The 23,726-nt window shown below is 44.5% G+C and overlaps 1 protein-coding gene across 1 annotated transcript in view; it reads right to left on the bottom strand.

Moving 5' to 3' along the window:
- LOC308107617 (ephrin type-A receptor 4) overlaps positions 1-23,726 on the bottom strand; it is a 71,471-nt gene that overhangs the window by 7,147 nt on the left and 40,598 nt on the right. Inside the window, exons 6-15 of the mRNA XM_080460038.1 lie at positions 15,862-15,986; positions 15,623-15,782; positions 13,654-13,765; positions 11,666-11,724; positions 11,050-11,163; positions 10,354-10,539; positions 5,073-5,134; positions 3,448-3,657; positions 3,181-3,330; positions 2,583-2,779 (exon numbers count right to left, since the gene is read on the bottom strand). Of these exons, the coding sequence (XP_080316164.1) occupies positions 2,583-2,779; positions 3,181-3,330; positions 3,448-3,657; positions 5,073-5,134; positions 10,354-10,539; positions 11,050-11,163; positions 11,666-11,724; positions 13,654-13,765; positions 15,623-15,782; positions 15,862-15,986 (1,375 nt within the window). The remainder of the gene's footprint in view (positions 1-2,582; positions 2,780-3,180; positions 3,331-3,447; positions 3,658-5,072; positions 5,135-10,353; positions 10,540-11,049; positions 11,164-11,665; positions 11,725-13,653; positions 13,766-15,622; positions 15,783-15,861; positions 15,987-23,726) is intronic.

Raw genomic sequence — 23,726 nt, 5'->3', positions numbered from 1 at the left:
GATATGTAGTGTACTGTGATGCATATAATAGTTTGGTGGTGGCTCGGTTGATAGAGTAGATGTCTCTCAAGCAGAATATTGCAGGTTCAATTCCCCACCCCCATCTGTCGAAATGTCCTTGAGCAAGACACTGCACTCCAAATTGTTCCCAATGGATGGATTGAGCACATTACCTGGCAGCTGCCTCCTTTGGTGTGTAAATGTGTGTGTAAATGGGTGAATGTGAGCAGTGTAAAGCACTTTAGGGGCTGCTTAAGCAGTGGAAAAGAACTATAAGTGAAAGCCATTTACCATTCATGGTACAATTGGTGGTCAATAAACGTGTACGCAATCATTTACAGAAATCCATTGAGCAAATTATTAGATTTAGGGTTTATCCTTAATATAGAAATTGAAAAATATCCTTAATTTTGGTAATTTAATTGAATTTCAACATATTGTAATCTATATAAATGGCAAAAAATCCCTAAATCTGAACATATTTGAACTATAAATGCTAAAAAAAAAAAAAGACATTGCACTGTTTACAGCCTGTTTGAAGCTGTACTGTTTGCAAATGGGCAATAAAAGTTATGTTCTGTGTGACGGCTTCGGACTGTTGATGTGATGTAACGTTACAAACAGGCGTGACCACAACACCTTGTATGATGACAAGAAGCTGTAAAAAGCAGCACGCCACATTTCTCCCAAACGTTTCCTCCTGGACTGAATCCTCTCCTCTGTGCTGCGTCGTTCGGATGCAGGATCCAACACGACACTCGCCAAGTCAAACACTGCCCGTCGTCAGCGTGACCGACACAGTTAGTTAATCCTTATTTTACAGAAGACACACTGCAGGAGCACACTCGGGTGAATTTTACAGTGCGGCATGATTCCGTCTGAACATTCCCATGATCATGTGCACATCTCCTTCTTTAAGAAAGGCCCACTTTTCAGTTAGAAATGTCCATCTGATCCAAAGCAGCCCAGCATTCTTAACTGAACCTCACTGGTATAGAACATTTTAGCTCTTGAGTATTCTCAATATGTCATGAGGTTGAGTTGTTTGTTTTTTTTTCTTCCTGTGAGGTGAACGCACCAATACCTGCTACATTTTCCTGTAAGATGGATGCAACAGGGACGCAACAGTTCCACCGAGCCCCAGAATCTTGTTCTGCTTTCTCTTAATCTCACTTTTCTTTCTCTCCATTCTATAGAAGACGATTTAAGCTGTGAGGACCGGGTGTCAGACTCTTTAATAAGTCAAGTTGGTGGAAAAGATTAAGTGCACACACTTTCTGCACTCTCTTCTCCTCTGTAACTGTGAAACTACATTTACAGGATTCAGTCCTGCTAATTACTCCACATGGACTCCCCTCTCGCACCTACCATGTCCTATTAGATGTGTGTTTGTGTGAACGTATGAGTGTGTATTTGTGCACTCGTTAAACTCAAACAGACTCCCGCTGGCCCGCGTCGAGTCTGTAAACACACACATAGGTCATTCTTAACACGTTTAGCCGCTCCAGAGTAATGGTTTCGGAGACGTAGGGGTCACATTTGTTTTTAACTCGGCGTTACATCGTAACTCTCCCTCTACCCCCCCCCCCTCGTTAGAGCATCTACATTCCTGAGCATACTGTTAAATAAAGCTGCTTTTGCAGGGGCATATTTCTGCTGAGAAGAGCCATGCGACCCTGCTGGATGTTGTTTAACGGTGAATGATGACCGAATTTAAATGTACCTTCTCCTGACACACTCACGTTGACACACACGACCATAGACATGACGCAGTTAGTTGTTGATTGACCTTCAACCAAGTGTGAACACAGAGCTGTTCATCGCGGAACAACTGAGTCTCCCTTCTCAAACTAATGGGAGAACTTGGACTAACTTTGTGTAATCAAGCGTGGAAGTCACCGTGAAGCGTTCACCTCTATTTCATGGAGAAAATGGGGAAACGTCACACGAGGCTGAATGAGTTATTTCTTCTCCATCAATCAACAATAAACTCAGGCCCCGTTGACATGACGTCTCGAGTGAAAATGCATTGTTTTTGCATTTTCGTTTCAGAAATGTTCGGTCTTGAAAACGATTTCCATTTACACAGAAATGGCAGAAACACGATGAACACGATGTAGTTAGCAGGCCAGGCCACAAGTTGGCGCTGTTGGTTGTTTCTATCATGAAATCACACACTCACGCACAGAGAACACTTCGCTAATACACAGACGTTCGTATGGACAGTTGACGAAGTTATTACGGGTGACTCAACTATAAAAACTACCAAGTCCCAGGAAATATGGACTGGGAGTCATGACACTCTGGGGGAAGCCATTGTTGTTATTGACCATCGACTCGCGCATGTGCAGGAGAACTATTTACTATGGCCGTGGTGCGCATGCAGAATAGTGGCATTTTGAAAACGTTGGATCCCCCCCCCATTTCCACTGAGACCATTTCAAAAGTATCCACCTTGGAAGCCGTCTTCCAAAAAACCGACTCTGAGCACTGTTGTCGTTTAAACGGATTCCCAAAATACAATGGAAGCAATCAGCAAAATCCTGATCACGCCAGCATGTTTTTTCAGTTGCTCCTCTCACCTGACCGCGGTCTCTCCCCCGGTCCTCTTCAGGGTGTTGGGGTTGCGGATCAGCTTGTCCAGCATGTTGACGATCTGGCCGAACTTGGGCCGGTCGGCCCGCTCTCGCTGCCAGCAGTCCAGCATGAGCTGGTGCAGCGCCACGGGGCAGTCCATGGGCGGGGGCAGCCGGTAGCCCTCATCGATGGCCTTGATCACCTGCACGGAGGGTTATAAAGCCGCTGTGAGTGGATTTGTTTCTGACTTTGACTTGAGCTGTAATAAAAAAACTGCAGGCAGTTTGATTACCGCGTCGTTTTCTTTCTTCTAATTTTATACACATAACCTAATTTTTAATTACCTCACTTAAGGCACCTACGCGAGACGTTTGGTTAGGCTTCAATTAAACTATTATTAGTGTAACTACAAATGTGGATTCAGTGAGTAATGAGCTGCTGGTGTTAATACCTCTGCAGGAGTGGATTATTTAACCACAGTAGGATGATGAAGCACTTTTTAAAAGCTGATTTGACAGTACGCAGCGTTCACCTCATGTGCTAATTCAAGCCATATTACTCACAACTGTCTGCACGTAATCGCATTTCACGGCTCGGACTCACGTCTTGGTTGCTCATGTCCCAGTACGGCCGCTCGCCGTACGACATCACCTCCCACATGACGATGCCGTAGCTCCACACGTCACTGGCCGAGGTGAACTTCCTGTAGGCGATGGCCTCGGGGGCCGTCCAGCGGATGGGAATCTTTCCTCCCTGTAATTGAAAATTACCAAGTGAAATTAATGAAGGCTGACAAGCAAGGTGACACACACACACACACACACACACACACACACACACACACACACACACACACACACACACACTCACCCTGGTGGTGTATGCGGCCTCGGGGTCGTCCTCCAGCACCCGCGACATGCCGAAGTCGGACACCTTGCACACCAGATTGCTGTTGACCAGGATGTTGCGTGCCGCCAGGTCGCGGTGGACGTAGCTCATGTCTGACAGGTACTTCATGCCCGAGGCGATGCCGCGCAGGATGCCCACCAGCTGGATGACGGTGAAGCGACCGTCATTCTTCTGCAACAGGAAACAGGATAGTTTCAGATGAGGTTTATGATATAATCACACTCTCATCTATCTAGCAAACTATACGCCGACTCAATCTAACTCAAGTAAGTTAAAGGGTTGAATTGAAACATATTTTCAACTGAACAAAATATAAATGCACACAGGTTTTAATACACACAAAATATATCTTTTTTTAAGACTTTCCATTATATCTTACTTTATGTATAATAAAATATGATAACTTTTTGTTAGTTATTTGTTTGCTCGTGCAAATATAGCACATTTTGTTGAAAAGCATCTTGTAACGATCTTTATATCTGGATTCAATGCTAAATGGCCATATAGATGCTAAAAATGTATACTTAGAGTCTAACAAAATATTAAGTTTTTGCAACAAAAATATATTCGACACCCCTGTTTTGTGTGATAGGTAGCTCAATAGGCCAATATCGATTATATACTATGTTTTTACAAATTTCTGAACAGTGTGAACATTCTCTATACACTCCACGAGCAAAATACACGACGCTAAAAGGAGGCGACATCTTGGAAGTTATAGAAGTTTATATCCGGCTCTCATAAAGGTACCATATAATTACTCATTGTGTACTTAATATGAAAAAAATGTATATGACGAGCATAAAGAAAATATTGTATTCCCGCTTTTAATGGGAAATACATAATGCTATGCACAAGCTTGCTTGCAATGTATGCTAGGCTAACCAGGTCAGGCTATTTTAATTTTAATGATGTCAACTCTGGCCCGCAGGACAAATTTCATTGCCACTGCTCATTACATTGCCTGTCTCTATAGTCACATTACTTTGAGTAATTATTAGGGGAATATAAAATGAAAAAAGCTATATATTTTTAGCGGTTCAAAATGAAAGTGTATAAAATGCTGAGAATTAATTTAAAATGTAAATATTCAAGATATGAGAATACTGTCATGTCAAAGTTTTGTATGTTCTTGTTATTTCTTACCAGCTTCTTTTCTTCAGTTTTAAACATTTTAATTTTACCTTGTTCACATTTTTCCACTTACATCAATGTATTGTATTGTTTTGAGCAGACTGAACCTGGTTTTAGGTGCAGTTGTTAATAATACAACTTAATTTGCACCAATAATCTCGCAATTTCTTCTTTTGAATGTCTTGTCTTCACGATAACCCTACTTATTCCTGGATTGTCGCTGAAGCGTCACTAAAACCTAAAGCGTAGTGAACTTGAGGAAACAGGAAGGTGACACCTGTGCCAATCTCGTTGTCGAGCCGATGGATAAAAATTAGGCTGAATGTTTTGTGAAGCAGCGCTTGTTAATTTTCGATGGATTACTGAGATAAGATGAGGATTGGCAATCTGCGATCATGTCGCACACACACACACCACGCGCACATTTGCATAGACAGAGACGCATGACTGACCCTCAGGAATGCATCCAGTGATCCATTTTCCATGTACTCGGTGATAATCATCACTGGCTTACCTGGAGAGAGAGAATGAAAGGCAGATGATTATGGAGGTAAACGATGCACATCACAGCTCAACACAGCATGGGAGGGTTCTCCAGGGAATGTGTGTGTGTGTGTGTGTGTGTGTGTGTGTGTGTGTGTGTGTGTGTGTGTGTGTGTGTGTTAGGCCATCCATCTCTGTCCCGTAGTGATTTAATTAGCTCAGTGCCCTGACGTCCCCCCCTTCCTTCGATGCACATGCAAAGGCATCTCAGTTGAAGCAAGACACCAGCGCACACACACACACACACACACACACACACACACACACACACACACACACACACACACACACACACACACACACACACACACACCATCTTGTGTTTATGCAAATATGAACCGACGCTGTACACATTATCCAAAGTCTGATCACAGTCACCCACACAGAATCTCTTGTTTGGCTATTTCTGTCACTCACTGTCCCTTTGCCCTCTTTGTCCTCTGCCAACTTTGGACACATCTGTCACTCTCCTGCTCGCTTCTCATGCTCTCTTCTCTCCCTGCTACTCCTCCCTGGACTTTCTCCACCCCCCCCCCCCCCCCCCCCCCCCCCATCACTCTGCCTTTGCCTCTCTCTCTTGTTGTCCCTCTTGGGGGATGCGTCTCTTGTCTTTATCTGAGCAGGGGCAGGCGGTGGCGGCAGCAGGGAAGGGTGGACGCTTCCCTAGTGGGTCTCAGTCTGTCTTTGTCTCAAAGGAAGAGGACAAGATAGAGGGCATGAGGAGAGGAGAGGCAGAAGTGGGGGGCGAAGCAAGCACGGTGTGGGCTTTGCGCGTCCCAAAATGGTTAAAAGCTGGCGCCCAAACAGCCACGGCAAAAACACATTCCGAAAAAGAAATTCCTCGCCGAACGTCGACAGTTTCTTTGTTCCAATTTCGAGTGGCTCACTTTAGGTGGACTTAAAAAGCTTTACTGCTTTGGGTGAAAGTGCTGACTTAAAGAATTTTCCACGGCAGGAGAAATGCTTGAAACCGTCGAGGACGGTTGGCAGCTGAGGTTCTGGATGGCCAAAGTTCCTCCGTTCCCGCCGTGCCAAGAGGCCGTCAGTCACCGCCTTGCCCCGCGGCGTGATTGGCACTCCATTAATTATGGGGCAATCCGGCAAATACCCTCCTGCCTCTTCCCTCCAGAGAAAGAGGAAGTTGGGCTAAACTTGGGGGAGAGCGAGGGTGAAGGGGCCCCCTCTTTGTCAGCCATCTTTGTTCCCATTGTTGTGTGCCTCTGCCCCCGGGGCCACCACTGATTGACAGCTCCGCAATCAAGTCTGAGGAGCGGCTGACCCGCGACCTTAAACTCTCGCCTTCCCAGCCCCGCCCTTTTCCTCCCAGCTCTATTTGCATGCTAATTCCTTGTTTACTGAATACACCCCGCCGTCCTTGGCAATGAACTTTGGGCGAGGACCCCGCCAGTGGGCCGATTATCACCTGCCAACATAACTGGGAGATTTGGGGGGAATTTGTTTTAAGCGCAACAGGGGGGACAATATTGGAAGAAGGTTGGACGAATGTCCTCTCGAGGCCCCCACGCTTGGTGTGAACAAAGATCTGGCTTTGAAAAACAGATTTTACTCAAATTAACACGGTCTTAATTCATGTAAATCGGCCAATCGCCATGATTTTATGTGTTCAGGTCTAATGAAGATTTGATTTCAACCACACACTAATATGACAGACAAAAGTTATAGATAGTAGGGTTGTCAAGAGTATGTTTATATCTTGTGTTTGAAAGATATCTATGTTACCATGCATGTACAATCTTAACTACACCATCACCGTAGTTCTTCAGATGATTTATGTGACTTTTTGACTCCGTTTCATAATAAAAGCTATTGAATAGAATATGTTTTGGGCTTGATTTATACAAATTAATTAAAGCATACTCAATTGAATGCTAACCCAAATATATTCTACCTATGGCTTGTGTGTGACCAACTTAGAAGTTTGATTGACATCAAGTGCAAACAGGAGTATTGAAATGGGTGTTCTGTGTGCACCATGCCCTGTGTATATGATAACTATCTACTTGAAATTATATCACTTCTGTATATGTTTAGTTGAGTTTTCCCTCGAGTGCTTGGATGGCGCACTGAGCCCCCAACAAATAAATTGGAGGAACTTACCAAACATAAGGGAGGGTTCCAGCATTAAATCAAATTTTGGCCAAAAAGGGAGGAAAAACTGATATTTGAGATAATTGGTCACAAAATGTCAGTAAATAATTCATGAGCAGGGGCAGATTAGGAAAAGTGATCCACAACAATAACAGCAGAATCTCTACTGAAGGCTGAGCTGGTTTACACCTCCTTTTCAAGTTCTCTGAAAACAAACACAATCATAAACAACACAACTATTTGCAGATTTTGTAAATCGCATTGCATGCTGTAAATTAATCCATGAGCATAAACTCCTCCCAGTCATTTCCACATGCCCGATATTCCATACTCATGAAGTTAAACGTGCAAAAATAACAGTGTGTGTTATTGTGTGCGACTGTCAAAAGTGATCTTTGGTGTGTCTACTTAGTACATTAGGTTCCACACATGCAAGTGTAATAAGAAGTCTGCATCTGTTTTTTTTATACAATAGATCAAGCCCAATGTGTTTTCCTCATCAGCCTACTGAACGTAGGTGGCTTACATTTGGACCAGCACTCAGACCTTATTTTCATAAAAGCCTTTTTTGTTTTTTCTCCACATTTTGGTTGTATTTATGAGTTATTGGAAGTTCTATTTTTATGGTAGTAGTACATCAACATTTACTTTCCTGGTATCATGGCAACCCTCACACACGATTCAAAATGGTGGAGGACAGCCAGCAGTCTTCACCGGGAGATTTCTGCACATTTATGTATTTTAGTGCCTATTTGGAGTTCCTCCATAATTAATGAGCCTTAATTGGCTCTGTTGGACATGCCAGCAAACTGAGCCCAGATTGAGAATTCCTTTTAACTTGATTGTAATGGAGAGCGGAGTGCAATTCAAATAATGGATTTTTAATAGATTCCACTGACACGCTCAAGTGTGAAGGACTAATTTGCCCAAACCTTGTGTCAAGCCTCTCAAAAGTACGCGTGGAAGGAGGTGGGAGTTATCGGATGCCCTTCTCGGTTTGGCTCGCCATCATTTCATGTCGGCTGCTGTCACCGCCGTGTAGCTCGTCTGCTTCTCCCTCAGCCCTCTCTTTCATCCTGAGCCCTCCGCTTGAGTGCTTCTCCCACCCTCAGCTTTCTCCTCTCTCTCTTTCTCTTCCGTCTATCCGTTTATCCATCACCTCCCAAACTGCCTCTCCTGTCGCTTCCTCTCTGCGTCTCTATTTGCGCCTTTCCCTCAGCCGCCGCTCGTGTCTGGCTTCTTTTCCTTCCCCCTGTCCATCTGTCCTCTTGCTCTCTCTCTCTCTTCTTCCTCGCTCCGTCTCTTCAAAGTCTGAGAGGTCATCCCCCCGTGGTGAGAGGTGTGATGGGTGATAAGCAATTCTACCGGCTTGCTGCTGTTCACTTTCTGGTACGGCTCACCAAAACGCACGCTCTGTTACAGAGACAGAGTTATCTAGTGCAGATACTGCCGGTTCTGTTGTGTCAGGACACATTAAGACACTTCATCCATCCAGACCCAACAGCACCAGGCTGTATGGTAACACTCACACACACGTGCATGCAATCACAGGATCCCGGATGCTAGCGTGTGCTGACAAGACGTTCGGCTAACAACACTGAAGGAAGGTGTAAAAGTGGGAGAGGAAGCGCGAGACAGGGAGGAGAGAGTGCCAAGGGCGGAAGGAGGGAGGAGGGGAGGTGTTCTGAGGCTGGAGCCGGGGCAGATAGAGGAGGGATAGGGTATCGCTCCCTAACCCCAAACACATTTACAGCTGACATCATGATTAATGAGCCTGGTGCCTCGCTACAGGGTCTGTTCCTGCACCCATTAGACCCCCTTCCTCCCTAATGCCCAGCTACCTGTAACACCCCCACCTCCCCAGCGCTGCAGGACCCTCTTCCATCTGGACAAAAAGCCCGCCTGGGAATGGCCAACAGGACGACACAACGTCTACACAAAAGCAGGCATCTAACACAATAAAAATACAACAGAGAATGGTTGTGTGTGTTTAGCAGGAACACACACAGACACACAAATACATTCAAATGTCCCCTGTTCACTTTTCTCCAAAGTCACCCACATCCACCACAGTTTGCAATGATTTATCGCGACATTTTTTAAGGGGGACAGCAGAAATAAATGTCCTCTCTGTGCTGTCATAATATGATAGTAATAGCGTGGGTAAATGGGTTTGTGTGTGTGTGTGTGTGTGTGTGTGTGTGTGTGTGTGTGTGTGTGTGTGTGTGTGTGTGTGTGTGTGTGTGTGTGTGTGTGTCAGCTGAGAAGCATTGCAGTTTCCTATAGTAATTTCACATTCAGAATATTGTTGGTTTTTTTGTCCTCATTTATGATGCCTTCTATAAACAGCACCGCGTTAGAAAAAGCTGGACTACACGGCTGATCGCTTTTAATTTCAGTCCTAAAATTGTCAACCTGTAAAAATAAAGTTAAAAAATACCAAAATACATTGAGGCAGACATCTCCAGGGAAGATTTCTATTTCCTGCCCGTTCAGACAATACTATAGCAAAGAAACTTAAAAACGAACAATTCCAGCGCTAAAAAAAAAGTATTGCTTTCCATCAGGATAGATCAAACTGGATAATTCAAGTAAACAAAAGACATTGGAAGAACAATCACATACTCACACTTATAGCCAATTTAATTCACTAATTAGCCTCAATTGCATGTTTTTGGACTGTGAAAAGAAACTGGACTGTCCAGAGAAAAAGCCATGCATGCACAGGAACGTCCAAACTGGATTTGTACCCACAACCTTCTTGCTATGAGATGAAAACTCTAATCACTGTGTGGCTCTTAATCATTCCAAAGCTTTGTCAGATTGCGTGTTGAGTCTCAAAACAATCGGGAGAAATCAAATGACGTCAAACTAGCGACAGGCGCCAGTCAACAGCAGCAGCAGTCATTCAGTACAAGATAACACACAAATACTTCAGTTGATGTTGGTTTGTGTTGCTCAAGTTGAGTATAATGACAAAAACTTCCTTTCCAGTTTCACATTGGACAATCAGACAAACTGTGGCAGCTTAACGAGACAACATCTCTTCATTTCCAACTCATTTCGAGTTGCGACACGTACATTTGGTGACCACGCCCTCCAGGTGGATGATGTTGGGGTGGTCGAACTGGCCCATGATGCTGGCCTCGGACAGGAAGTCCCGCCTCTGCTTGTCGGTGTAGCCGGCCTTCAGCGTCTTGATGGCGACACAGATCTCCCTCTTCCCCGGCATCTTCAGACGGCCGCTGCAGACCTCGCCGAACTCTCCTGGAAGCACACGAGCCGCATCTTTGAAATCAAATTGAAAAGGTTGTGTGCCTCTCGGTCTGTGTGTGTGTGTGTGTGTGTGTGTGTGTGTGTGTGTGTAGGTTAGAAGGGCTTCACTTTAAACATTGATCAGGGTCTCTAATCCCTTACCTCCCCTCCTCCCCTCACCCGCTGGAGCAGAGAGCGAGGGGGAAATGGATATTGATTCGTTCTCTTTATTATTTTGTCATTGGATGACTTTTCTCTGGCCACAGGAATAGCACAGACAACATATTTAGCCTCTCCTGATGTGTTTTTTTTTTAACTTCCTGACCTCTGTGAAAGCAAATTAAACACGCTCATACGTTAGACTGCAGGCAAATGCAAGCAACCTGCGTTTGCATTAAATAAAATATTCCATTATTATTCCCGAGCGTCTTTGCAGTATTGCAAATAACAGGACATTGTTGATTAAAATGTCTGAAAACAACCAAAGCACCTGTTTCACCTTGGATTGAGAACTTTCCTCACCTATGCCGATGACTTTCTCAATTTTGATGCAGGAGGCATCAATCTCTTTGGCGAACTCGCGGACGGCTTGGTTGGGGTCCTCGTAGGTGAAGGGATCAACATATATCCTGACTCCTGAAAGGGAAAAAAAAAAAAAAAGTTCCCAAAGAAAGGAAGGAAGACAGAAATGAAAGGAAAGGAAGAAAAGGGAAGAGGGGGAAAAAATGAAGGTTAATTCATTCCGTCAACTACTCTCCATCTGTTCTTTATTTGCAACATGCTGCAGGCTCCACCGCCTTCCTCTGCAGACCCTCCTCCTCCTCCTCCTCCTCCTCCTTTCTTCTCTCCATCGCTTTTCATGTCAACTATGGCTGACTCCAATGAAGATGGAGCTCATTAACTTGAATTTTTTGAGGCATGCAAATAACAATGCTGATGACTTGATAATGAGGTGTTTGGGAGCATGTTTGGATGCAAGTACATTAACTTCAAAATAGTTTGTTTGTGGCCCACCACCGCCGACTCCCACTTTATGGGCTTCATTTGCGGTTTAAAGTGCACACACACGGGCACACCTGACAGCACTAATGTTTTTTCAATTATAGAGTGTGTAGGTGGAGCGTTAACTGCGAGTTACCTTGATGTAAGTGCTTCTCTTCGTCGGAGTCCTGTTTGGCCTTGCTGTACTTACTCCTTCTGGGAGCAAAAGAAGCACAGATGAAGGAAAGAAAAAGTAGGACAGTCAAGAAACATCTTCTGTACCGCTTCATTTAGTTAACCCTTTATTAGCCACATAAAAGAATATTTTGAAATGGCTGTTTTTACATTGTTTTTGTTCAAGGCTGCTTAAAGTAGAAGTTACTGGCCTTTTTGTATTTGATGAGAACTTGACCAAAATCCCACATGTATTATTATTATTATTGTTTTTATTAATAAATTAATTGAGATGTATTGATTAAACATTTAATAATTCTATATTATTATTATTATTATTAGACTATTTTAAAATTACAATTACTTTACATATGCATTTATTTAAGCATTTCACTACACTGAACTGACAAATGTAAGAATTGATCAAAATCTGCACTGTTTTGTGTATACAGTATTTTTTATGTATGAACATGTGATAACTATCCATATTATAAAGTATTTTATTGTTGTGTGAGTCAGAATTCCCTTAAAATGCAACAAATTAAATATATCATTCTGAAGAGAGACCTTCTACATAACAAACAATTCTGATGTATATTATTTTAATATATATTACGTCTCACGGCAGAAGCCTGGAGATTTGTGAAGGGCAGTGAGCAGATAGAGCAGCCAGACGGGTAGAGAAGCCACAAATCAATCCCAGAGAAGATGCACTTAAATCTCTGCGAATCCCCCGGGCACGCCTGACACCTGTGCTTATATTGATGCAATAGGGTCAGTGGTGGAAATGACCAGATGCGAGGGCCATTGTCCTCCACTATGCCTGCGTAATGACGGTAAATGGCGCCGTGATTACAGTCCCTCCCCACAATCACAGGAGGGCCGCGGCAGCACAATGACAGCGGCCGTCACATGCATATAAAAGAGGGAGACAAGGGTGAGGAAACCACCTGCTTGGCTGCAGAGAGAGAGAGAGAGCGAGAGGGAGAGGGTGGGGTGATGATCATATGGGTGGAGGACACGCACACACACGCAATCAACAACCCCCTTCACTCTCCATCATCCTCAACTGCATGCAAACAGTGATTTGGTTCCTATATGAGGTGCAACACATGCAGGAAGCAGCACACACACACCATAAACACTCCCCTCCCCCCACACATGCAAAACTTTTTTGCAAACACACACACACACACACACACACACACACACACACACACACACACACACACACTGGGAGCGTGGTTAACACCCTGAGGTGAAGCAGCCCCATCTGCATGTAATCCCATCTGTGTGACGGCGCTTTGTCCTGCTTGCCGGTTAACACCCTGAGATTGGGTCACCACAAATCCACCTGATGCCTCTTCGCCTCGCTGTCCGTATCCTATCCCCCCCTCTCCTTCACTGGCCCCGCTTATCTCGCTGTCCGCCCTCCTGTCGCTCATTCTGTTGCTCTTTTTTTCCCCTGCTTCTGTCTCTCTCTTTCTCTCTCTCTCTCTCTTTTTCTCATTCCCTTCACGACGGTCAGGTGAAAATAACTGGAGGCTGGGATTACAGCAGAGAGATAGAGGGGAAGGAATGGGGAGGGGTGGGGGGGGGAGTGAGCGAGGGGGTCGCTGATTGCATCTCTTCAGCTGTCGGAGCTGTCAATCACATCGCCGGTGTGGCGAGTCATCACTCATCTAGCTTGTCTGCTGGCGCGCGTGTGTGTGTGTGTGTGTGTGTGTGTGTGTGTGTGTGTGTGTGTGTGTGTGTGTGTGTGTGTGTGTGTGTGTGTGTGTGTGTGTGTGTGTGTGTGTGTGTGTGTGTGTGTGTGTGTGTGTGTGTGTGTGTGTGTGTGTGTGTGTGTGTGTGTGTGTGTGTGTGTTTGATCGACTCGGGCTACTTTTCCCAAGACGTCCTCCATCGGGGAGGCAAGAGGGAGAGACAGGAAGCAGACGGGATGAGAGCGAGGGATGATGGAGTTCTCACCTTCGGCTGATGACGAAGGCGCTGATGAGGATGATGAGGAGGACCACGCTGCCCACCACGGACACCAGCAGCACCGTGGAGTTGGCCCCGTCGCCGATGATCGGAGCCGGGACTGATGGGGGGAAAAAAACAAAAAAAAAACAAAACGGTGGATGGGATTGAACAAAAGCAGCTGGGTTCGGTACGAGGCTGGACAGAGACAAAGAGCAAAGTCAATATCATTACACACATGAAAGAGCCGCCGTACGTTCAGTGTTTGTCCAAGTAACCGATCTCCCTCCCACGTCCCCGCTCGCTCCGTTTTACGGTGGCGCTCGTAAAAAAGTCTACTGTTTCTGCCGCCTCATTGGGAGACAATGACAAGCCATTGGGATGTGTGCTTGACCGTGTCATTATCATGCGCTGCTGTTTCCCATCTGCATTACAAAGGGGACACCTGGGCCTACAGTGTGCCTCTGTGAGCCGTCTCCACCATTACTAACAGATAACATTACGCGCCATTATGGATCTGAATGTCAAGAAAATCCACACGGATTCAGGTTTAGGTTGGATTGTTCATGTTTTATTACAAAGATGATGGTTTCCAGAATACGTTCTAGTGAAATAAAGTGAGCAGACATGTGTTTATGCACACGCATTTATATGCAGTGTTGGTTGGACGTTATCCGCCTTGTTGTACAGTAAATTTTGCAGCAAAATATTTTGTTGCTGGTTTACTTACTAATTGAGAGGCAACGATGTTCCATTGATTTTCAGTCAGAAAGTAATAAACAATGATTTAAGACTTCACTTTTGTTTGTTTTTTGGGAGATATAAGGAAAATATGAGTCGAGAAAATTGCTCCTGTGTTTTGTGCATTAGTGCTCGATAACACATGCAAGTAGCTTTGGTATCGAGAGTGGCAAGGAATCGATGCAGAGTACGGCCGCTTACACGATAACAATTCAAGTGAAAACACATCGATTCAGAAAGGTTTTGCGTTCACACTGCAACATTTTGAAAACGTCTATTTACACAGAATTATTATTTTTTTAAATGTATAGCAAATACTACATATGCAACTTTATGAGCTGTGCTATCCTCATTTTATAGGTTGAATATATTTTGCAGATCAGGACAAATTTCCTTTGGTGGGAAGTGGGAAAAAAAACGGTTCTAGTCATAAAGGGTTCCAGACGCCTGGTTTCGTCTTTGTAACCTTGTTTCCTTTGAGAGTCGGTCAACATGGTGAATTTTCTCAACACACTGAATAAGCGAACTACGCAGACTTTAAAATATGTATTACGACTTTGGTCAAAACCCTTTTCCTGACCTGAATTTCCTCAACATTCAGTTTCTTCTGTTTATTTCCCCTCGGGCAATGTTCTTTAAGGTTGTGTTCCTGTCTGACTGAATTACATTATATTTAGTAACAACTTGTCCAGACTCATTGAAATGGATTGGAATGAAAATCACTGAAAACTGTGGGTTCGCTGTTAGAATTTCTAAAGAAGTTCTGTATTTAAGAACCAGTTTGGGTTGAGCTGCTTGACACCATAATGACGAACCTGCCGGTGGGTCGATGGAAGGTTTTGGGAAGCTCATTTGAATTTCTGATCCGGAGTCCACCCACGTTGGAGATTTTAGTGCTGTAGATTCTGGCTGCAGCAGTTATCACCAGCTAGCTTCCAAGTAAAACTGCCAAAATGTGGTATCATTCTTCAAAAACTCATATAGTTTGAACCTCCGCTGGCACACCTCCTGAGACTCACGCTCACACTTGAGTAATGGAAACCTCTCAAGTTGCCAGTCAGGTGCTTGAGCACAATATCATGGCGGCTATTTTGATTAATGATTCCACAATGGAAAAGACCAGCTTGTAAGATTTGCTATCATCGCAGGATTTGCAGGAAATAGGCGTAACAGAGCTGGCCTCCGGCCTCTGATATCATTGAGACGGATCGCGTGGAGAAGACGTCACTGAACTCACCGGAGTTGGTCATGAACTCAAACGGCCCGCTGAAGTCCCCGTAGCCGGCCGCCGTGCGAGCGCGCACATGGAACACATACGAGGTCAAAGGGGTGAGACCCTTGATGTCGGTGTTCCTCGATGCGGTTTTTATGATCCTATAGCTTCTTTCATTCTGGTCCTGAGAAGACGAAGAAGACGAGTTCACGAAAAGGCTGTTGGAGCAACGCCGTTCTGCCTTAGAAGCTCCCCCTCCTCACCTTCTCGTAGTACTTGACCTCATACTCCAGGATGACCCCGTTGGCTCGATCAGGCGGCTGCCAGGCCAGGGAGATGGTGTGTCTTGTGATATCCCTCGCCTGGATGGAAGTCACCGGGGATGGAGCTGGGAAGAAAAAGAGAAAAAATGTTTAGGCTACTGCTTCCACTCTGTCTTCCACGTTGTTTTCGGGCTTGGAGACATGGAGTCTGCGTTGCGCCGCTCTCCTTAATCCTTCACTCCTTCCTCCCGCTGAGAAAGTCAAACAGTGGGCCAGGCCACAAGGCAATCACTTCCATTTGTCTTTGAGCTTGGATGCCGTTCAAAATCACAGGCGTTGCAGAACTGTATGACTACACGGTTGAAATTTCCAGAATATACGGCAACACTGTGCAGCTCAACTACTGCTGCCGTCTATAAATCTGATGCTTGTTCCCCTCAGCTGACACCGGCACCTCCAACACTTTCCAGACACTTCATTCGCTGTGGATTCATAGGTCACCCTGGGAATCACCTACGTCGCTGCACAGTCTGCCTCAGTCACAGTCAAACTCCAAACGAGCGCCGTGCCTTTTGCAAGCAAATCAATTGGTTTTCATTAAAGCTCCAGTTCCCGATCTTTATCGCGAAAACCCTCACTGCCGCCGCTGATAATGAGGCCATATTTCAAGCTACCGCGCTTATCAGTGTTCTGACGCTTTTAACATGTGAAGGTTAAAGCACAGATAATAGCTTACACCCGTACCCTCCCACCAGAGAGTCACTCCTGCACAAATCAAACCTCTATCTTCGCAGAGGGTGACAACGCTTAAATTGGGTCATACACACTCGAGGCGCAGGAAAAAGAAACATAGGATAGATAGTGTTGTAAACAGCTCGTGTACAGACGAGGAGTTGAGCAGTATACAAGATATGACAGGTAGATTTATAGACCCATGAAGAAAAAGATAAAGGAAAAACAGCCACAGAGGCAATAAAATGTACCAGGGAAAGTAGACACCAAGGAAACTTCATTTTTTTAGAGTAACAGATAAGTAAGAATATAAAAATGTAGTTTTTATTCACATCATTGAAAATAATAGGGAAACCATATGAAACACACACAAATACAGTCGGCTGCAGATCAGGTGCAAATGATTCAAACCTGTCTTAATGAAGCCTTTGACAATTAAACACTTCTGTTCTATTTCCTATGAAATTCCCAACTGGTGTCTTGCCAAAATCTAAAGCGTTCCCTCGAGCCTTTTAGACAAACATTTGTGGATTAGATGGCAAGAGATGTGAATGAGATCTCCAAATAATTTGAAATCAATTATCCCACTGTGCAGTTAATTATCTGTAAGTGGTGTACACTTACAGACCAAAGGGTTCGAATCCCTTTACAGGTTGTTCCTAAAACTGGAACGTTTGAAAAAAAATAGTTTCCTTACACATCATACACATCAGGACTGAAGGTACTAGCACAATAATGATGTGATTGATAAAAAATACAAACACATATAAATATTGTTAATGTTTCTGTGCTTTGTGATCTATTTATTCTTCATTATTCCAGATTTTTGCACTTCTACCTTCTCCCCTATGGAGGAGTAATTCGGGCTGTCAATAGATGCAATTGTTTATGTAAAATGCACAAATTTTCTCACTTCTCATTTTTCTTTCATATCCAAAATTTTCTTTTGCAGAGCATCAATGCACATTGATATTGTGATGATATACAGTATTAATAATATATTATGCAGCCCTGATCTTGGCATGTTGAGGGTTCTTGCACTGGGATAGTTCATTTGGGATCGTAGGCCGCGTTTACACAACGTTCAGTCAGTCCATTTATCTATTGTTGTTGTTTATGTCTATCTGCTCACGCCTGTGCAGAAGAACTATTCACCATGGCCGTGGTGCACATGAGCAATAGTTTTCAGTGGCTCCGAGCAACGGACACCGAACAAAGGTTTTCCGTTTTCACTTCAAAGCGTTGGCATGTAAACGGGGCATTTTTCTCTTTCGCCATTCACTCCAGTACCTCCAGAAACAGCCCTTGTTCTTTGTCAGGAGAACCAGAAAAAAGCCAAACGGATCAAAAGAAAAGACGCAGGTAACATTACTTAATGGCATCTGTTCTTATGAGTTCACAGGGAGGGAATCTTTGACCTCTTGCTCCTCACTGATTACTGTAACCTTACTCGTTCCAGACCATCTGCCTCTTAAAGAATTACAGTGGGATGATTAATGAGGGGTCCATGGTCCACCGATTATGATCGGATTATCTATGACATTATATACATTCTCATCACTTTGACCAGGGGCTCCAGGGAGCCTAGCCTCCCAGCTAATGCTAACAAAACCTTGCTTTTAACTGGGGATTGAATTTAAACAGGGCCTGGAATTCAAGCACCAGCCATGGATTGAGTTTCAGCGTGGTGAAGAGGCGGCAGGAGGGTGAGGTGGGGTGCGGGAGGGGGCAGTGGCAGACATTTTGTGACTGTTGGAGTCTGAGATGGAGATGGAGATGGAGAGAGGGATGGGATTGCAGACATCTCTCTGTAAATAGATTAACCCAAGCTTGTGTCAGCCTGCTGGCCTAATGTGTTGCGTGTCTGTTAAACAATTAGATGGCGGCCATTTGTAGCCCTCCGATCAATCTTCCCCGGCAGCGAGAGCCAATTTGAAAGGCCCTCCTGGGGCCGGCCAAGGACTCTCCAACTCAGAGGGAAAACCCATGAGGGGGTCAGAGGCTCTCCTTCCCCAGAGGTAATCCACACATCCATCTTCCCGCCAAACATGACAGATATGGCGTTCTAATCGCGTTCTGCTGCTCTTGTTGCGTTTTTATTTTTCTCTCTCGACTAATGTGGGGATGAAGATGAGTGATTCTCCGAGCGGCCCCTTCTGAGGTTCATTACATGGCACAACAGCCCGGACATGGAACAAGCGATCCGTCAAGGTCAGGTTTTAGAACCAGGATGAATTAGTCTGACGCATCCCTAAAAAGCAATACAGTTGAACCATGTGGCACACGAGGCTGATGCAAGACTGCACTTCAGGTGGTGAATGGGAAAAAGATTCACCTGAGGCTGCGATTTGGGAAGAACGTGCGAGACTTGCTCGCACCTGGTGGGGATTTGAATTTGAATATGTGGGGAAGATCTGTGATGTCTTACTGAGTGGGCTAAAAGTGTTAGACGCAATGAATATTCAGATCTCATTTCGGGCCCCACACACACACACACACACACACACACACACACACACACACACACACACACACACACATGGGAAGAGAGATAGACAGAAAAACACAAGTCTGGTCACATCATCTCACACAGGCGGTTTTCACCGTCCATTGCTTATACTGTAATGAGTAAAAACTCGACGCAATCTCCACAAAAAAGTCATCTTCTCTAACAACCTGTGTGAGGGCCTTCTTGTATTTGATTACTGAACGAGGTTTGAGGCCGTTTTCACGACGACTGACTGGAAATTGAATAGTTTCCCTGCTTACGTTTGAGAAATGTGTCACTTTCAAACAGCAACTTTTTAAAAATGATGACTGAAGACACAGAAACAACAAAAAAGGTGGAAAACACAGCGGTTTGCATGTTAGACCACGAGTTGATGCTTTGTTTTTGTAATCCAACCGACCATGCATGCATGCGGAGAACAGTACGATGTAAATATTGAAAGTCTTTCAAATTGTCTTTATTCGTTTTGTTGGTCCACTCGGTATCTGGAGTAAAAAAAACACGGTCTTCACATGTGATCCAGATGATATTGTCGTAAATAACAATTTGTTGGGAAAGAGCTGTGAAATTCAGAAGAGTGTGCAGTATAAACACTCTGGATTCCTCCAGTGTTATTGTTGGTGATCGACTCTCACACTATCTGCTATCAAAGGGCCCGTTTACACGACATTTTCAAGTCAAAATGGAAAACTTTCATTTTGTTTTCAGTGCCCATTTACACATCAGCATTTCTTGAAGACAACGAAAATGCAACTTTTCAAAAACAGCCACCAACAGCTATCAAAAATACTTTGACTCTGTATCTGTGTAAATGAGGGAAACTAAAACACAAAAACGATGTGTTTTCACATGAAACATCATGTACATGGGGCCTAAAGTTGCATTTTATTTTCTGTTTATACGGAGACATTATGTGGCATGTTTGAAAAAACTCTGAAAGCCGGTTTGAAAAAGTTATGTTTTGAACTTGAAGAGTTTCCCATTTTCACTTGAAAACGAGGCCTTAGAAATCAAAATGATGCCTGTATCTATCAAGTTTCACCATAAAATATAATTAGTTTTAATAATACATAAGGACTAATTGCGACTAAAATTGTGCTCATGGATCTTTCTCGCCTCATAGTTTTGGAAACAACGTCACCGACCGCAAAGACAAACGAGAGAGGAGACGGTTGCCGACGTCTAGTGTACAGTCGTGAGGTTTTGTCTCTGTGTGTTTGTTGAGTGAGAAAGTTTGTCTTTGTGAGCGTGTTCTGCGCCGCGTGGAGCGTCTGTGGTCGGTGCAAAAGTTTGGGCGAATGTGCGACCACTTACAGTTTGACATTAAAAGACGTGAGGAGGGGAGGGGGGGGGGGGGGGGGGGGGGGGGTACTCGGAAGGCCGGGAAACACGTGTGGTTGCCAGATTTGGAGCCCAGTTGCCAGATCAGAGTCACTCAATTGTGCAGGGAAAAAAAAAAAAAACAACGACCGATGAGGGAGCAGTTTCTTAGGGTGTCGAGAAAATGGCTTCTACTTACAAGAACAACCCTCCACACACTCTTCCCCTCACATCCCTGCGCCTGCAGAGGCTGCTTCCTCCTCCCCGAACACATTTCCACATGTACCTTTGTCCGGTGTTGTGAGAGAGATGGAAACTTGCACACACACACGTGAGTTGACAGACGTGCCCACACACACACCAGCCACAATCTCCGTGTACTAATTCACTTTTAGTCACCTCAGCCTGCCAAGTATTTTCTATCAAGACATAAACATGTCTCTCTAACACAGCCCCCCCCCCCCTTAGGCCCGGAGTAGCTGATCCCATAAAGCAGCATAAGATATCCATTTGAAAGCCGGGGGTCAGTTCAAAGCTTGGACATCTCCTCCCCCTCCCTTCCAAGCATCACTCTTTCGTCTCCGCTCATTTTCCCAACGCCGGGTCTGGGTGAAAGGGTTACACCCCGGCTGATTTACGAGGGTGGAATTGTTGGTGGCGACACATGGAATCTGACCTCCACGTATGCGCTCAAATCTGTGTCGGCAGTCGACATCCTCACATCATTCCCTCCATTTCTTCCCCCTCGCCCTTTTTCGACCTCCCATCTTCTCTTTATCGAAATTTTAACTTTTATTGGGGGGGGGGGGGGGGGGGCGGAGATGATGGTGGCTGTGGGGGTAGGAAGGAGGGAAAGATGGGGAGGGGGTGTCATTTCCACAGCACTTATAAATCCTAATAAATCTCTCATAATAAATGTGTAATCCGCGGTGTCTGGATGAGGGGAGGCGATACAGAGAGAAGGACAGCCGCAGATGACTGGCTGGATTACCGGCGGCTGAAACTAGAGCCTCCAAAGCCCCTACTGAGCATTAGCAGGGAGAAATCCAATCAGTCTGGAGCTATTTTCTTTAACACGCACACACATGTGCACACGCACAGGAAGAAAATTAGTAGAGAAGAATGAAATATTGAGGGGCAAACGTACACCCGCACTTCAGACAAAGCCAGGACTCTGTAATAGAATGCAATGACATGCAAATCGTTTAAACCCTGCATTTAATTGAAAATGGTACATATTGCATGTTGATACTGAGGGAATTAATATCAAGACCTTAACCTTGTTTTAAACCTGACGTACGCACTATTTTTATAGAAAGTTGGGACAGCCTGGAGGCCAATTGCAACGGAATAAACGTTAAATGCTCGCCACGAATTCAAATGTAGAACTTCTTGTGTTGTGTCAGACAGTGTCAGATGGGGACAGGACTGAATTTGTTATTGAATACCTAAAGCAGGGGTGTCAAACATGAGGCCCGTGGGCCAAAACCGGCCCGCAAGAGGCTCCAATCCGGCCCACAAAAATACCATGCAAACTGTAAAAGAAAAATTCAAAGAAAACACTGATATTCTTAGAAATTTCTTGAGAATAACGGACACAACCCAGCAGAGACTCCAGTTGAGATATCAGTGCTGCTGGCACCTTATTGCTATGAGACAGTCCTCAAAACCATGCTGACAGGGTGAGTTTGTGCAATAATGCAACAGTTACAGGAGAATTTCAATGTATTTTGCACCTTCTGGTACAAAAGTCGGTGCAGTAATTTTCGGTTGTGATTGTTTAGGTTTTGTGAAACTAAAAACATTTTCATCACGGATGATGTGCATCAAAACAAAGAAAAACTTAGAAATATAAGTTTAAAGGTTATTAAGGCACTATTTTACCAGTCTGCCTGTATGTGGCCCCTGAACTAGAGTGTGCTTGACACCTATGACCTAAAAAATATTCTTTGGCTTGTTTGAATCCTGAATTTGTCCCATGCACTGACTGATAGATATCGAGGTAGATAATCCCAATAAACTTTACTGTGGAGTTCAAGGCATCCGCCATTTAAAAAGGTATCTGGGCAATTCACTTTTAATTGCCCTCAGTACTTAAATTGAGCTTGAGACCAGAGCATTAGCAGCATCTCTGCATATCATTTCTGACTTTCAAGGCTGCACCATTGTGTCTCTTTTTATAGAACTGCTGCTACAAGGCCAAAAAGATCTAGCTCATCTTTTTATAGGGTTGTAAAGACATTATGCATTATAGATGATATAATCTTCCTGTCCTTTATGCTGAGGAATACTATTCTTGAAATTATTACTTCATTTTCCGGTGCAGTCTTCTCACACCGCCGTGAATCTTCTTATCTTTACTTGTGAATGACGTTTTTATGCATCACACTGACCTGTTGACAATTGATCACACTCACACTTTTGCTCTCTGCAGACACGTGACTTATATAAAATGAAATGTATGTTCATGTTTCAAAAAGAGCAATTTTTTTTTTTCTCGGGTTAAATCAGTTGATCTGTTGCATTGGTAGTTGTGCTATCATAACGTTCGCACATCGTACAACTCCTCCCAACTTTTCTGGGATTGGAGATCATCCCCCAAATTCTGTTTAACACATTTTCTCGCTTTTCGCCACGCATGCAGTCCGTCCGCTCTGCACATGTGCAGATAAACATGCGCACACATGCACGCTCTAATAGAGCTTCCAGCTGCCGCTTCATATAACTAATCCCGGGGAACAGTTGTGAAACATGCACCAGCGACGAGCCAAAGGCAATATCATCTATATCTCACATCTCCAAGTCAGCAGATTAGCCTGGAACAGCCTCAGGGGGACATCTGTGTGTGTGCTGAGTCTTTGTGTGAATCCGTGTCGGAAAGTGTGCGCACTTTGGAGTTCTTTTTGCACAACCATGTATCGAGGCGACCGCACTGACACGCTATTGGGAACGCTTGGCCAATGGACTCAGGGGCGTGCTCCATTACAGCCCCCACGCATGCCTGTCCGGCAGAACTCTGAGCTCTCCCATTCATCTTTATCTTCACGACACCCGCTGATAAATCAAGCCGCTGTTTCCCCAAACTGCTAGTCCGAGCCCTATTCAAGACGTTCACTTTTCCCATGGATGGAAATTGGTGATAAAAACAAAAGACACAAAAAGGCACTCAGCTCGCCACCCAAGAGCAGGCCAGTAAAAGAAGGTCGAGGTAATGATCGGCTTTAAGCGTTGGAGAGGAAGGAGGGACGAAGAGAAAGGGTCGGGGTTGTAAAAATCCATTTGCACAACAACCGGTTGCAAAGTG

Source organism: Lipophrys pholis (genome assembly GCF_963383615.2).
Source record: "Lipophrys pholis genome assembly, chromosome: 3".
NCBI classification, from domain to species: Eukaryota; Metazoa; Chordata; class Actinopteri; order Blenniiformes; family Blenniidae; genus Lipophrys; species Lipophrys pholis.
Note: the sequence above shows the minus strand (reverse complement) of the source record. Positions and strands in the feature narration are given on the sequence as shown.